Raw genomic sequence first — 14,391 nt, 5'->3', positions numbered from 1 at the left:
AAACAGTCCTTGTGTTTTGTCAGATTCCCGTCTAGAAAACAGTCCTCATGCAGTCTCAGGTCATTGAAATGAGACAAGGTGAGACAAGACAACACCCCACAGTATCGCATCAGATTTGGTGCATCTTATGTGAGCAACACATCTCCAGTTATACTCAGTGTCCCTCATGCCGCAATTGCTGTGCGAAAAAGTGCATAGCGCCCCCCCCCACACACACACACTCACACACACACAATTAAAGACTCAGGTGACCAGCTAAAGCAGAGAAAGCAGGGCAAGCTTTTTCCCACGTTTACTAAAAAAAAAAAAAATCAAATAAATAAAACTCACTTTGTTGATAAATGCCGTATCAGACCGGTTAGTCTGACCCTGTATGATAGTCATGAGCATTTCTAGACAAGGGATACAAAGGGAAAAAGATGAAAATGCATTAGTTATTTCAGACGAAACCAAGTTGCAGCTTCTCAAAAGGAGACGGGTCGTATTTAAATGTCTGTCGGGTATTTGTGTAAAGGACTAGTACTATGTGTCCTGTGTTCTGTACAACGTCATCTTCACCACTGAAGCAGCAGAAATACAAGATCAGATTGGTTATGTTAATAGAGAATGAACATGAATATTCACTATGTGTTGAAATCTTTACAGTCGTCCATTGTTTGTTGCGGTTAATTTCCGTAAATGGAATATTTTCGGGCGAGAAGCGGGATACACCGTGGTCGCCAGCCAATCGCAGGGCACATATAGACAAACAACCATTCACACTCACATTCATACCTATGGACAATTTAGAGCTGCCAGTTAACCTAACATGCTGCCTGTTTTTGGAATGTGAGATGAAACCAGAGTACTCGGGAGTAAACCCACACACACACGAGGAGAACATGCAAATTTTACACAAAGATTCAAACCCAGATCTTCCAGATCTCCTGACTGTGTGGCCAACATACTAACCACTTGGCTACCACTAATAATAGAGTACGGTCTACGACAAAACAGCCATAATTGATTAATTTCTGAACATCGCAACACAGCGAGGGAGCGATAATCGAACCGTGATATTGCAAGGGACGACTGTACATTTAGTTCAACATGTCTAAAACTACATTGCTGCCAGTCTTCATGAAGTGATGTGAGAACACAAAAGACCACTCATCAAAACCTGTCCAACCTAAAACCAACAAAGGAGAGCATCAGGGTTAAATATTAACATGGTGGAAAACATACAATCTACGTTATAAACTTTCATCCATTACAATTCAAACCATTCAATATCACTTTTGCCCTCTTAAAGGAGCAGTGAGTTGAGTAAGTGCAGTATTTTCTTTCGGGTATGGGTTGCTGACATTTTTGTGCCTTTTGTGATCACTTAGTAAGTTATGTGGAGCTGTTAATTTTCCAAGTACAGTCACTCGCTACGTTGAGGTTCAAACATTGCTCCCTCATTCCAGTTCATTTAGAGGTGTTCATACATACAAATAAATGTAATTGTGTCCTGTCATTTATCTTTCTGTTCATAAAATACAGCAAATATGGACATATTTCACATAGTGGCAAATGGTGATTACTCATCATTAATCTGAAAACTGATTAATTTGATTACAATTTTTAATCATTTGACAAAAAAATGGCTAAAAATACAAACAAGGCATTTAGAAGATGTTATACTCGTTGTCATAGCTGTGTTGTAGTGTAATATCGACGAGGTTGTGTGCGACCTTGAGAGGCGGGCCCTGCGAAGTGTGACGTCAGCTAGATACTGTAGAGATCACTGATCTGTATTATATATCTGGATAGCTCATTGGCGATGACTTGTGAAGCCACATGGCCGCCATATTGCCACTCGCAAGAAACACTTCTCGGACAAGCTTTTGCATTCGTGGTGAACTTCTTTTATTAATTCGGATTTACACAAATTTCGCCTTAAGATGCCTGCATGTGCAGCTATTAACTGCACAAATTGCCAGTTCAAAGGCTGTGGACGAACATTTTACCTGTAAGTATGACTGAAATGTAGATTTATGATTGATAATTTAAGGGTTTTGCACTGTCGATCTCGCAGATATTTTCGATCGTGTAAAATTGATTAAATGTATGTCCAGAATTGATACGTTTATATAGCTTTATAATAGCTAAGAGAAAATGTACGTACTTTTTTGTTATATCATGAGAATCTCAGTGTTTCCATGATGCTTACCAGGCATTGTATACAGTGCAGTTAGCAAGCCAGTTTGCATACAATTGACCCGGCATGACCCTTCATTTGGATAAACAACAAACTTTTTTTTTTGCTGCTGAATGACGTAAAAGGATTCATTCATATGATATGTTCTGGAAAATAATATTACTGAACATGCATATCGGTATGTTTGAGATTGCAAACAACGTATTCTTACCCAAAGCGTATGGTTTTGTTTCAGTGTTGTTGTTGTTTTCTGTGTGTGTGTGGTTGTATGTGTTTATGGTTATTACACATTATGGTTATCACATATTATTCCTGTGGTTTTTGTTAAAATATACTTCGATATCAGAAAAGAGGTTATTTCTATTTCATAACACAAACAAAAAAAATCAGAAAAAAAAATCTGCAATATGTTAAAATGATTTTAAAACTTGTCCAAAGTCACTCTCGTTTATGATTCATATTTTGTACTGACGAGAGCATAGTGAATTGTATGAAAGAAAAAAAAAATTAAGGATCATGACCATGGATTTTAGTGGAAAAAAGAGATGGGATCTGCAGTTAAAATGAAAATCTCTTTCTAGAGGAGTAAAACTATGCATTGCTATAGGGGAGTGCTGAGCCAGGGTTCAGAGTAGAATTTTGTCCCAAAGGCAATAAGTATTGAAAGGGGAAAAAGTCCATTTAATATAGCCAAAAGATAGAGAATAACATATCAAATCGTTTTTAAGGGACAAAGGTTGCGTTACTTGGAAGGAATGGGAGAATCTCCCCGCTTTTTAATTTAAAATATAGATGTTCTGCGAGCCTCTTCATCTGCTTTGTACACTATGTACGCTGTGCGAATGTAGTCGAGATGTGAGTGGGAAGATGGCGTCTCTGTGGCTTCAGCGGCGTGCACAGCGGCGTGCGACGTATGAGCTATCCAGATATATAATACAGATCACTGGGAGAGATGCTGAATGTTAGCATGGTTAGCAGTGTGGACAGTGCCAGTTGTCCGCCATCCCTCAATCTTTTTTAAGGCAGCAATATACGTCACCCCCAACTCCCAAAAACGTTATTAAGATTACAACATAATCAATCTTTTATTTTTCTTATATCCATGGTGCAAGTGGATCAATTATAAGGCCTCTTTTCTTGGTTCCACAAATGTAAAAAATTTTTGCCACTGAAAAAAAATATACACAAAAGCATTTGCTAGCAATAGATGGATGGTATTTCTCCGTTTGGAAAAAATAACTAGCTGAATCCTCTGGTTAAGCCATCATTACCTATGATTGTTTACATTCATTCTGTTATGTTATTGTATTTTAATGTTATTCACCATTAATGGTCATACGTTAAAGAAAATAACTACCGTAGTAGGCCTATCTGACGTCGCAGAAGCACTCCTAAAAAGCTCTTAAAATTTGATAGAGGAAGTGACGTACTTGGAGGTCTTGCACATGCACAGAACCAACCACATTGCGTCGTGCTGCGTTACGCAATCCATCGCGATCGTGACAGAAGCTCCTGTGTGAAAGTCACTACCATTGCAGTAGTATTCTACTACACTGGCCACTAAGTGTCAGGAACGTTACATTGTTGAGAAATAGCCACCAACTATCCTGTCAATGCTAAGGAGTCTATATTATGTTTGATGTGTTAAGTCTTATTTTCTGCTCTATTCCACTCTATTGGGTAAAAGGAGTGTAAAAGTGACTATATGAGTGTTACTTCATGTCTAGAGGACTCTAATAATGCGAAACAGGTTTTATAAAGAATCCTACTTCACTTATGACGGTCGGATCTGGAACCAATTAACGGCGATAAACTCGATACTAACCTTTAGGAAACGAATTGGGCTGGACACAAGTGAGGAAGACATGGACCGGACCAGCCAGGAAGTTGGCGTCACCGGTCTCAGCCGGGGGTAGGTACTGAATGCTTGTTATTTCCGTTTCAGGAGTTTTAGGAGTTGTCAGGCCCTTCGTACCCACGGCCACGCAGAGTTGTAGCAGCCATAGTCCCACTGCCGTCCTGAACATGCCTTGCCACCTCCAGCCCCTTGCTCTCCTACACGAGTCCATCCTGACAGGGCGAGAGAGGGAACAGTCGTGGGCTTATGAGATGTGTCTCACCTGAAATCAAAATATAAACCAATAAAGTGAGTCATAGAAAGCTGAAGGTGAATGATGCGCAATTCATACGTTTTATCCAGATATTCTCCATCATAGTGTGGTGGAAGTGTTGACATAGTGGCAGGAAAAAACACTGAGTATGTGTTCATAGTGGAAACAAAAGCGTTGTGTGCACCTAAAACAAGACACACCTCTCCGACTGCAAGCCAAGCATTCAGCTTCACAAAAAAATTAAATATTATGGAAGGGGTCAGCAGCTCGCGGCTCCGCAGCCTCCTTGTTGCGGCTTCCACGGCAAGCGCTGTTATTTTTTTTAACACCAAAGTGAAAGTGAAATGTGCATTTTTGAAAAGAGTTTGAAATATCCGACTCTATCCACCGAGCAAGGGCAAAAGGAGGGGTGGCCAGTGTGTTCAGTGATACACGAAAAAGTGAATATATGAAAATAAAAATAGCAGAGCATCTAGTAGGCAAATTTCAAATTTCATAAACTCAGTGCAAGCATATTCAGTTGCCTCCAATGAGTCAAGTGATGTAAAGGATATTGAGCAGACAGCACTGATATGCAGACATATGAACTATGATGGGCTTTTTTTATGTTCAAGTTGTCTACTGTGGTGTCACGAGACACTCAGCTCATGGGACGAGACCATACACAGGATTGGGTCTATGAGATGAGACTTTCCCATTATTTTTTAAGAAAAGTACAATGAAATGATATATGGCGCAAGCTACCAATTTATCTTCTACTACGTTACACTCTTATGCGCTGTGTGTATGCTAGCGGCCCCGCCTCTACCCACCCAAGATACAGTTATGACCCACCGAAGGGCTTACTTCTTTTATGCCATTGTTCAATGGAACAAATGTGCCCAGGTGTAGAAACCAATGCATGAATTAACTCACTTCCTGTTTGGAGGCGAGAGACGAGGAAAACAGACACGCATGCGCGTGGCAATATATTGAAGCCGGCAAAATTAGCAAGTTAATTTTTGTATTTATTGTGTGACAGGCCGAGTGAACACAAGACTTCCTTTCGCAACAAAAAATCTTGTCATGTTTAAAGTAGGCCTACATGTGCACACTTCACTTCTTTAAGTTGATTTCTGCAACAGGTACAATTTTTAAAAAATTACAACTTTTAAAAATGTCTAAGCTGTGTCATGTTTTGTGACTACAGACCATTTTTCTTCACTGGAAGAGGAGGCAATATGGCTCTTTTGATGCTAACGTTTGCCTATCCTGGTAATGGTAACTGTCAAGTTCTTATATTATCATGTAATATAACATGCCTAAACTTGAAAAGGCTTGGAATCCACTCCAGTAGCTTTTCTTGTTTTATTTCACACCTCAGCTATTGACAGAATTTCAAAATAAAAATCAGTATTCCAGACAAACAGCATCTTACCAGTAACCTCTCCAATCTTAGTTACAATTGTTTCAGTCGCGTCCAATGTGTTTTGTACTACATACTCTGCACTACTTTCTTTCCATCATACATATTACATCATGCATGGCACGTTATGTATGAAACATGTCATCGTGGCATCAGGGTTATGACATCAGCTACATCATTAGTACACATTGGCATTAAAAGTTTTGAAAGATGTGATACATAAAATTGTCATGTAAGAATCATCATATTGAATCAAACCCAAGCCAGTGAGTAACTGTTCATAGTGTAAACACAGCAAAGCGCTGTGTTTACCCTAAAACAAGACACAGCTCTTATTACAAGACACAGCAAAGCATTCAGTTTCACAAAAGACATGGTCAAGGCATGGTAATGGTACTTATCAAGTTCTCTCATAATATAGCATGCCTGAACTTGAAAAAGGCAGAGAATCAACTCAACTCCAGTAGTTTTTACATCACACCGCAACTATTTACAGCACATGTTCAATGCAAAATAAGGATCGGTACTTCCATCAAAGTATATCTTACCAGTAGCCTCTCCAATCTTTAGATACGCTCGTTTCAGTAGCGTTGAGCATTTTTTTCTAAATGTGCGGGAAATTACTCTGCACATCTATTCTTCTTTACATCATGCATGTCACAAACCTATAAACATGTCATCTTCGCATCAGGGTTATGACATCCACTACATCATTATCAGCACATTAGTTTTGAAAGACGTGACAAATTACATCATTACCTCATAAGCATCACCATAAGGCTCTAATGACTTGACTAGAAGTCAATTTAACCTACCCGTAATGGATTTGTTTATTTTCCAACATGCTTCACAAAGTCACATTGAATTACATCACAATTCCACATGTGTGAAACAACAAGAGCTTATTTTATCATATCCCTTTATATACACCAAGTCAGGGATGGGAACATTTTTTCATACTGGTGACCGGGGGAAAAAATAGTGCGACAATCCAAAAAATGTTATTTACATACATAATGCGCATTTGTGGGTTTAATGTTTTGGAGGTCCTTAACTTTTTGTTTTTTAAATTGCCTTATGAATTTGTGGACAATGTGGACAAGACCAAAAAGCTGGTGATTGACTTCAGGAGGAGGGTGACTCCAGTAGAGCCCATCAGTGGCAGTAATGGACCACTAGTACTTGGGAGTCCACATGAATAGCAGACTGGACTGGAAGGACAACAGCAATGCTGTCTACAAGAAGAGTATGAGCAGACTACTTCCTGAGGAAGCTGAGGTCCTTCAATGTGTGCAGCAAGCTGCTGGATATCTTCTGCCAGTCTGTGGTTGCCGGTGGCCTGTACTTTGCTGTTTTATTCGGGAAGCAGCACCAGAAAAAAAAAAAAACGGGCTGATCCGAAAAGCCGAATAAATTATCAGCACTCATTTGGAGACATTTGTAACAGTAAGAGACAGGTGGACAGTGGACAAACTGCTCTCCATCATGGACAACCCCACCCACCCGCTCCATCGGACAACAGAGGGCCAGCAGAGCTCATTCTCCAACAGACTCCTCCAGTTCCATTCCCACAGTAAACGCTACAGGAGTTCATTCATTCCACACACCATCCATCTCTACAATACCTCACCTGCCTGTAAACGATAATTCACGTTATTGCGCTGTACTGTCTTCCCTCCTGTGCATGAAGTGTAAATGTACTTTACCACATTTGTACACAATGTTTATAAATATGCAAATCTTGTTTGTCTTATATTCTTTTATTCTTTTTATTTATCTTATATTCTTGTTATAATCTATTCATATTGCATTGCATTTTATTTAAGAGTGTTTGTCTTTTTCTTCTGCAATTAAGCTACTGTAACCAAGCAATTTCCCTTCTGGATCAAAGTCTGTCTAAGTCTAAGAATTTAATGCACCCAGAGCTGCATTGAACAGACAAATCCTAAATAGGTGTCTTTATGTACTAGCAAAAGCACTGCCAACAACAAAAATGTATATACTACTTTTCATATTACACATTAATTGAGCATATTTAACAGCTATAGGATTCTACAACTATTTATTGCTAATTTAGTATTTATTGTTATTACTATTAATATAAATACTTGTTAAACACATTCACATCAGCGGTCCAATAATCACAAAAAAGGTCATGTCATTTAACAGACATACAAATGTTACAAATTAGCAAGTATTCCTACCATTATAAAATGTTAATCATAAATTCTGAATAAATATTTTGTTATGACAAAAATTATACACTGTATTAATAATTTTGTATTGTTTTTTTATATTTGGATTTGTTTCATATTACTTCATACAAATATTTTTACATTAGCAGTCCTGTAATCACACCAAGTCATCAAACTCAAAAATAGTAATTACTAAATAATAACAAAAGCACATTTAGGGGAGTCTAATGTACAGAATGTGAAATTTCAATCCCCTTCAAAAGCTTTTGGGATGAACAAGAACTTAATTGACCTTCGACGTCACAAATATTTCCACAGCTTCATATTTTCGTCCATTTTTACCTCCTAAAGGTGGCCATGTGTGTCCATATAGCTGTTGTTATGCAGTGCCAGTGGTACATGCTAAAAGTACATCTTAACAACTAAATATAAAGTCAAAATATTCAGAGAAAAAAGTTGAAATTTGTGTTTCTTGTGCCTTGATTTATGCTATTTTGGAAAGATGTAATTTATTTTTAGTTATAGTGGTATTGTTTAAAATACATGAATTTGCTGATTATTATTTTGATTTGATTTTATATACCCAGAACGCAATGGGTTCAACTGGGTTCTATGCATGTGCAGATCGCGTCTAGTCATAGTCATGACACAATTACACAGCAACTCAACATCCTAGCTGTTAACAGTACACTATATAAGCACATTGAAAAGGCACGCTAACAATATAAAGTGGCATATTTAATCCAAACAAGCTGGCAAGGCATTTAGTGACAATGCTAACGAGGCTAACCAGCGCAGCAGGCAGCAGCCAGCAGCCAGCAGCCAGCAGCCAGCTCGGCGGCTGGATGTAAAAGGCACACAACAATATTACAATATTACAACAGTATAACAGCGTCTAACATTAAACAAGTGAGAAATAAACAAGTCACTCACATTTATAGACGCACACTGTTGTTTAAACATCAAAAAAGGTTGGTGTGAAGACAACTCCTCCCAAAGCTAAGCGGCTGCTGTGATACATTCAGGTACCCCTTTAGGTAGTAATTTTGTGTTACATTTATATACACATTAACTTTAAAGAACAAAGAGACCGGGCACGACTAAAAACAAGTCGTTTGTACACTTTTGACTACACGTAGTTGACAGCTTCACTTTTTTCCCTTTATTTGTGATGTTTGAAGTGCTTTTCTTTTTTTCTATCATAGCTTTCATTCGCAAAGTAAGAGCCACATTTACATGACGAACGACTTTCAAGTGTGATAATGACTCTTGAATTCCAGTCGTGAAGCACTGGACCAGCTCTACACCCTTGCAAGGGTATTGGAGGGTACACGGGAGTTTGCCCAACCGGTCTACATGTGCTTTGTAGACTTGGAATAGGCATTCGACTGTGTCCATCGCGGTGTACTATGGGGGACACTCGGGACTACAGGTTTGGTGGCGTACTATTACGTGCCATCCGGTCAGTGGCGGTTCTAGTTATGGGCCACATGGGCAATTGCCCAGGGCGCCATTCTCTCGGGGGCGCCGCGGGGGGGTGGGAGGACAAAAAATCCTATTTACTAATGCTCAGCGCTCATCATATCCTCATCAAGTCAGCGCATATGTGTGGCAGATGGGCGGCCTCTACAGGCATGATACTCGCTCCCCCAACTAGTAGCAACTCGTAACTCATAGCAACTAGCTCCTCAAACGTGATCAAACGTCCACCACGTAATATGGATCAAACCAAAAGAGTAGCGAGGGGGAGGGTACTGCTGGGCTTCGGTCCTCAGGTTAAGTTACAATACAAGGTAAAAAAAATGTAATTACTACAGTATTTGCTAAAAAAAATAATAATAATAATTTCTAATTATATTATATTGTATTAATTATGTCATTTTATTCCTTAAATTAGTGAAAGTAAGGTGGTCAGTATTAGTTTTAGTTATTATGGACCTTTTAAGAACATTTCCCTACTGAGACTGCGGATAAACTGACGAAAATCATAGGAATTTTGAGGTGTCCTGAACGCAGCCTTGCAGTTTAGCCTGGTTTAATGTTGTTCAGTCAGCACTCCCCCTGGTGGGGAACACTGCAAATGACTTGTTAACATAGTGGCGCAGTATTCCTCCTCTATTGGTGACATTTTATCTGTAATTAAAAGGAACCACACACAGGAGGTTGTAGTCACGCAAAATCCATTATTTTCCATTATTAGTGTCTATAAAATGCAACTCTTTCTCTAAAAAAACACGTTTGCCATTTACTGTAGAAAAACAACTCAAAGTCAGAACATGTTCTCTAAATGTGATTATTTTATTTGTGCATCTGATACATGATTCAGATGGACAGGGAGCCTACAACAGCAACAAAAAAACTGAAATTTTTTTGATTGTGAACATGTTGAACCATTGTGAATTTACTCGGGCACTGCCACTATACCAGCTTTCACTGACTTGGCATACCCTACAAAAAACTCCACGAATTATTCATGAGCACTGCACAGGTGGCATGGACTTAACAGCATGTCAGTACATAGAAAAATAAATACAGCTTGCTAAAATGAGGCCAAAATTATTATTTTTTTTAAATCAGTGATTGTACCATTAAAAATCACACTTAAAAAACAAACTTAAGAGGCATTGTATCTCTTTACATTAGATTGAGCTCCTTAAAGTTCTAGGGAGAAATACATAGAATAACTTTTACAGAAAGAACTAGCTAGAAAATATACAAGCACAGACACAAACAAGCCAACAAAATGATTCTTCATAAAAACAAACAGCGCAGTGTCATTGATATCTAAAGATTCTTTACATGTAGCTCCTTGGTCTGCAGCTTTCTTTTAATTGGGATTAAAAACATTGCTCGGAAACTTAATACAAAAGTTGTTTCATTATTCTTCCTTATTTTACAATGGTTTCAAAACTTGTTTTAAAATATCAGAGTAGCAAATTTGAGATGTGTTCTGTTTTCTATTATAAGAGCGAAAACAGGCCTGCAAGTGACCAGATAACACGTACAAAGCAGGCTTTTTTTGTCATCATACATGGGAGTTAAAAGCCTTGTTCTCCTCAAACCAAAGGACCTGACCGATGATAGCGTGACACAGATGGAGGACTTTACAAGAACGTTATTACCATCACAAGAAGAAAGATCAAACAGCAAATATTTAGAATATACTGCAAGGTTCAGATGTTTTACAGTTCTTACATCAGCAATAATAATGAAGAAAACAAAACACACAGTTCAAATCCATAAGAAAATAGATTGGAGTTAATTGTCAAAACAGTGCAATTAATATTTCTGGGGTTTGTTTACAAAAAAGAAAAAAAGTCTACACATAGAAAATGAAAACACACTTGTGTGGAGTCTGGTCCAGACATGCTGCGCACCACCTTTCTGCTGTAGCTTAATGTTGCATGTTGCATTAGAGAGAGAGAGACAGAGAGAGAGAGAGAGAGAGAGAGAGAGAGAGATACAGAGTGTGAGTGTGTGTGTGTGTGTGTGTGTGTGTGTGTGTGTGTGTGTGCGTGTGCGTGTGCGTTTGAGAGATTGCGAAGTGGTTCTCAACTCCGGTCCTCAAGCTCCGGCACTGTACAGGTTTTTGTTCCAACCAGGTCCTACAAAAACAAATAATTTGAGTTTTATAAACCGGATGGTGAATTTTGATACTAAAAGAGTGCACACAGTTTTCTGCAGCCTGCAACACAAACAAACAAAAAATTAATAAATGAAGTCTAAGCATTGGATTACGCTGACATGAGCACAACAGATACAATGAGGTGCGGCGTCGAGCACACCTGAGAGACCCGAGGTTGGAACAAGAACCCACCGACACGGCAGATGATGAGTGCACCTCTAAGGTTGAGCAGACGAGGCCTGGGCTTGAGCACCACTGAGCATGAGTGAGGGCCATGGTGTTCATCGTGAGACAGCTCAGAGACACTCCAAGTGTCATTTCGTTTAAATCATGCCACTCTCCTCGTTGGAAATCACAAAATGCTGCCTCCATTAATTAAAAGTTTGTCTTATCCCAGTGACTTTAAAAACAGAATGGGGCGGTTGGGACATCAGTGCTCTACTGGGATGGCTGGGAGTCATTCTTGCTCTCCTGACTGGAGGGGGGCTTGCTGTTCCAGGGCGAGAGTGCCCCAAGCATGGGCGAGCCGTTGAAACTGTCCTCATCCTCCAGGCCATTCGCCCCATCGAACTGTGTGTTCTCCAGACGTGTGATCAGACGCTCGTCCTCGTCACCAAACTCCCCTCCCATCAGAGTGGGCTCTCCCACCATCATCACGTCCTAAAGGGAACAGTAAGGGCCGGTACATATTATCCCCATTATAAAGGGGGCGGCGGGTGGCGGAAGTGCTATTGTGTTTTTGTCCAGTGTGCTCGGTGAGATGTAACTGGGATTTAAACCAGATTTACAAATCTACACAGACTGACTTTAACAAGACAAAGCCCCACTGCTCTGGCCAGCATCTAAGTGCTATGTCACATTGAGGGTGGGTGTTATGCCTCCTTTCTACTGCATGGTACCTATTCATCTTGGTACTATTTATACTCCCTGGTCAGCCACTATATACAGTATCTGACAAAAGTGAGTACACCCCTCACATTTCAGCAACCATTTTTATTCTATCCTCTCAAGGGACAATTTTTGAGAAATTAAACTTGGACATACTTTGAGTAGTCAGTGTATATCTTATATATAGCGGTGCAGATTTACAATCCACTAAAAATACTCTAAAGAGCAGACAACACAAGTGAGTGTCAAGATAATTATGTTATGGTCTGGAGCTGAATGAACAAGTGCTGTCAGCACTGGGGAGCTGCAATTAATTAGTGGAAAGATGAATCCCAACTTTTACCATGGCATCACGAAGCAGAGAGTGATCCCTCCTTTGGCAAAGTGGACTACATGGCAGTTTTCCAACATGATAATGAGCCCAAACACACTTCAAAGATGACAAGTGCTTTGCTGAGGATGCTGAAGGTGAAGGAGTGGCCGAGTAAGTCTCGAGATCTCAACCACATTGCCGGTTCAAATAGCATTCAAATGTGCTCCAAACATTATTTTCCGCCCTCTTCCTGTTTTGAGAACTTTGTTTTCCTGCTATTAGGATGTAAACTATGCCCTTGGCAACACGTGCACACAAACTATATTTGTTGTCAGCTAATGATAGCAATTTGGCAAAGTTTAGCTACTAACAGTAGCTGTCATTTTTTAATACGACCAGCCGTGAGTGACAGCCATTAACGCCAGTTTTTTTCCTGGGCCAAACAAAAATGTACAATAATTTTCATGCAGTTGAATTCATAATTATGAAAAATACAGGTATGTTTAGTACGATCTGTTCTTTTAAACTATTGGTCACATATCCTAGCCGGTGGTGGTGTTTTGTTAATCGTTTTGGTTTAAAAAATGTACAGTAATTTGGAGCGTTGCATACATTCCGCTTAAGTTGTATCCAAGCTTCATTGCTATCATAGTGTCCCTTAATAAGACATGGTTGCTGAAATGTGAGGGGTGAACTCACTTTTGTGATATACAGACATAAACAACACTTGGTCACTCATTGGTCAAGTTGATTCATGTATACACAGCTGGCGATGACAAACTGGCATTACACTCTACAGTCTCCACTCAACCCTCAGTCTTCTCTTTCATAAAGTGATGAAAAGTAAATACAAGACTCCCATTCTCCTCCATTGCCTTTGTTTGTTAGCCTGTGTACAGACTGATGCGCTGAATGCGGTGTGGCATTTGCTTTGGAAAAGCGTCTTTTATGAAAGGGGGGTTCAATCAACCTCGGGTCTCAACCAAACAAAATGCTGTGTGCTCCGACACGCTCGGTGGCAAAGCAAGAGAGCAAGGTGACATAACCAAAACCAGGACCAGGGAATGCCCATCACCTGTCCCCGCCCAAAGCCAGCCTCAAGATGAGCTCTTCCTCACAAGCTAGACCTAGTGGGTCTCGTGGATGTCATGCTTCGGGTACCTGGCTGGAGAGGGAGAAGCTGTTGGCTGGACTCTTCTTTTTGCTGTTGCTGCTGTTGTTGCCGCCCCCGCCGGAGCTCACGTTGCTGCCGCCAGACACTTTCCTTTTCCGCCGTTTGTTCGGCGCTTGTCTGGCGGGCTCAGCTACAAGCGGAAACAAACTTTTATTATTGTGTTTGGTTAAGGGCATCTGCTAAAATCCTCTTTTTAGTTGAGTTACCTGGGGGTGCTACCATCCTCTGCCACTTTTGGAAGAGGCAAGTCTTCAAGCAGTCTCGAGGGCTCAAACTGTACGTTTTGTGTCTTGACATCAGCTCTTGCATGGGCTCCAATATCACACATAGCTTGGAGAACAGAAGGATTATAAGTTACTAATAAAAAAAATGAGTTCTCATGTGGAAGTTATAAAGACTTAAGGGGCGAAGCGTCCTTACACGGAGGTAGTTGAGAGTGGAGTTGGACAGCCCACATCTGGTGATATTTTTAGCCAGTTGATCCAACATTTGGGGATC

General features: G+C 39.9%; 2 protein-coding genes across 13 annotated transcripts in view; both read right to left on the bottom strand.

Annotated features, from left to right (window-relative positions):
* Positions 1-10,068, bottom strand: part of LOC129193614 (prominin-2-like) — a 37,129-nt gene extending 27,061 nt beyond the window's left edge. For 4 of the 8 annotated variants that reach the window (XM_054797938.1, XM_054797945.1, XM_054797939.1 and 1 more), the window contains exons 1-3: positions 4,372-4,506; positions 4,008-4,252; positions 331-392 (exon numbers count right to left, since the gene is read on the bottom strand). In XM_054797938.1, coding sequence (XP_054653913.1) covers positions 331-392; positions 4,008-4,252; positions 4,372-4,451 — 387 coding nt within the window. In that variant the 5' untranslated portion in view covers positions 4,452-4,506. Of the gene's footprint in view, positions 1-330; positions 393-4,007; positions 4,303-4,371; positions 4,507-8,826 lie in introns of those variants that run through there. The other 4 variants (XM_054797943.1, XM_054797940.1, XM_054797944.1 and 1 more) reach the window with 4 other exon arrangements.
* A 1,223-nt stretch (positions 10,069-11,291) lies between these two features.
* ldb1a (LIM domain binding 1a) overlaps positions 11,292-14,391 on the bottom strand; it is a 29,619-nt gene continuing 26,519 nt past the window's right edge. For 3 of the 5 annotated variants that reach the window (XM_054797947.1, XM_054797949.1, XM_054797948.1), the window contains 4 exons: positions 14,314-14,391; positions 14,100-14,223; positions 13,881-14,023; positions 11,508-12,178 (listed from right to left, as the gene is read on the bottom strand). In XM_054797947.1, the coding sequence (XP_054653922.1) occupies positions 11,957-12,178; positions 13,881-14,023; positions 14,100-14,223; positions 14,314-14,391 (567 nt within the window). In that variant the 3' untranslated portion in view covers positions 11,508-11,956. The other 2 variants (XR_008573569.1, XM_054797950.1) reach the window with 2 other exon arrangements.

This window comes from Dunckerocampus dactyliophorus, chromosome 14 (genome assembly GCF_027744805.1).
Source record: "Dunckerocampus dactyliophorus isolate RoL2022-P2 chromosome 14, RoL_Ddac_1.1, whole genome shotgun sequence".
NCBI classification, from domain to species: Eukaryota; Metazoa; Chordata; class Actinopteri; order Syngnathiformes; family Syngnathidae; genus Dunckerocampus; species Dunckerocampus dactyliophorus.
The sequence above is the reverse complement of the archived record's forward strand: the minus strand, read 5'-3'. Positions and strand labels throughout refer to the sequence as shown.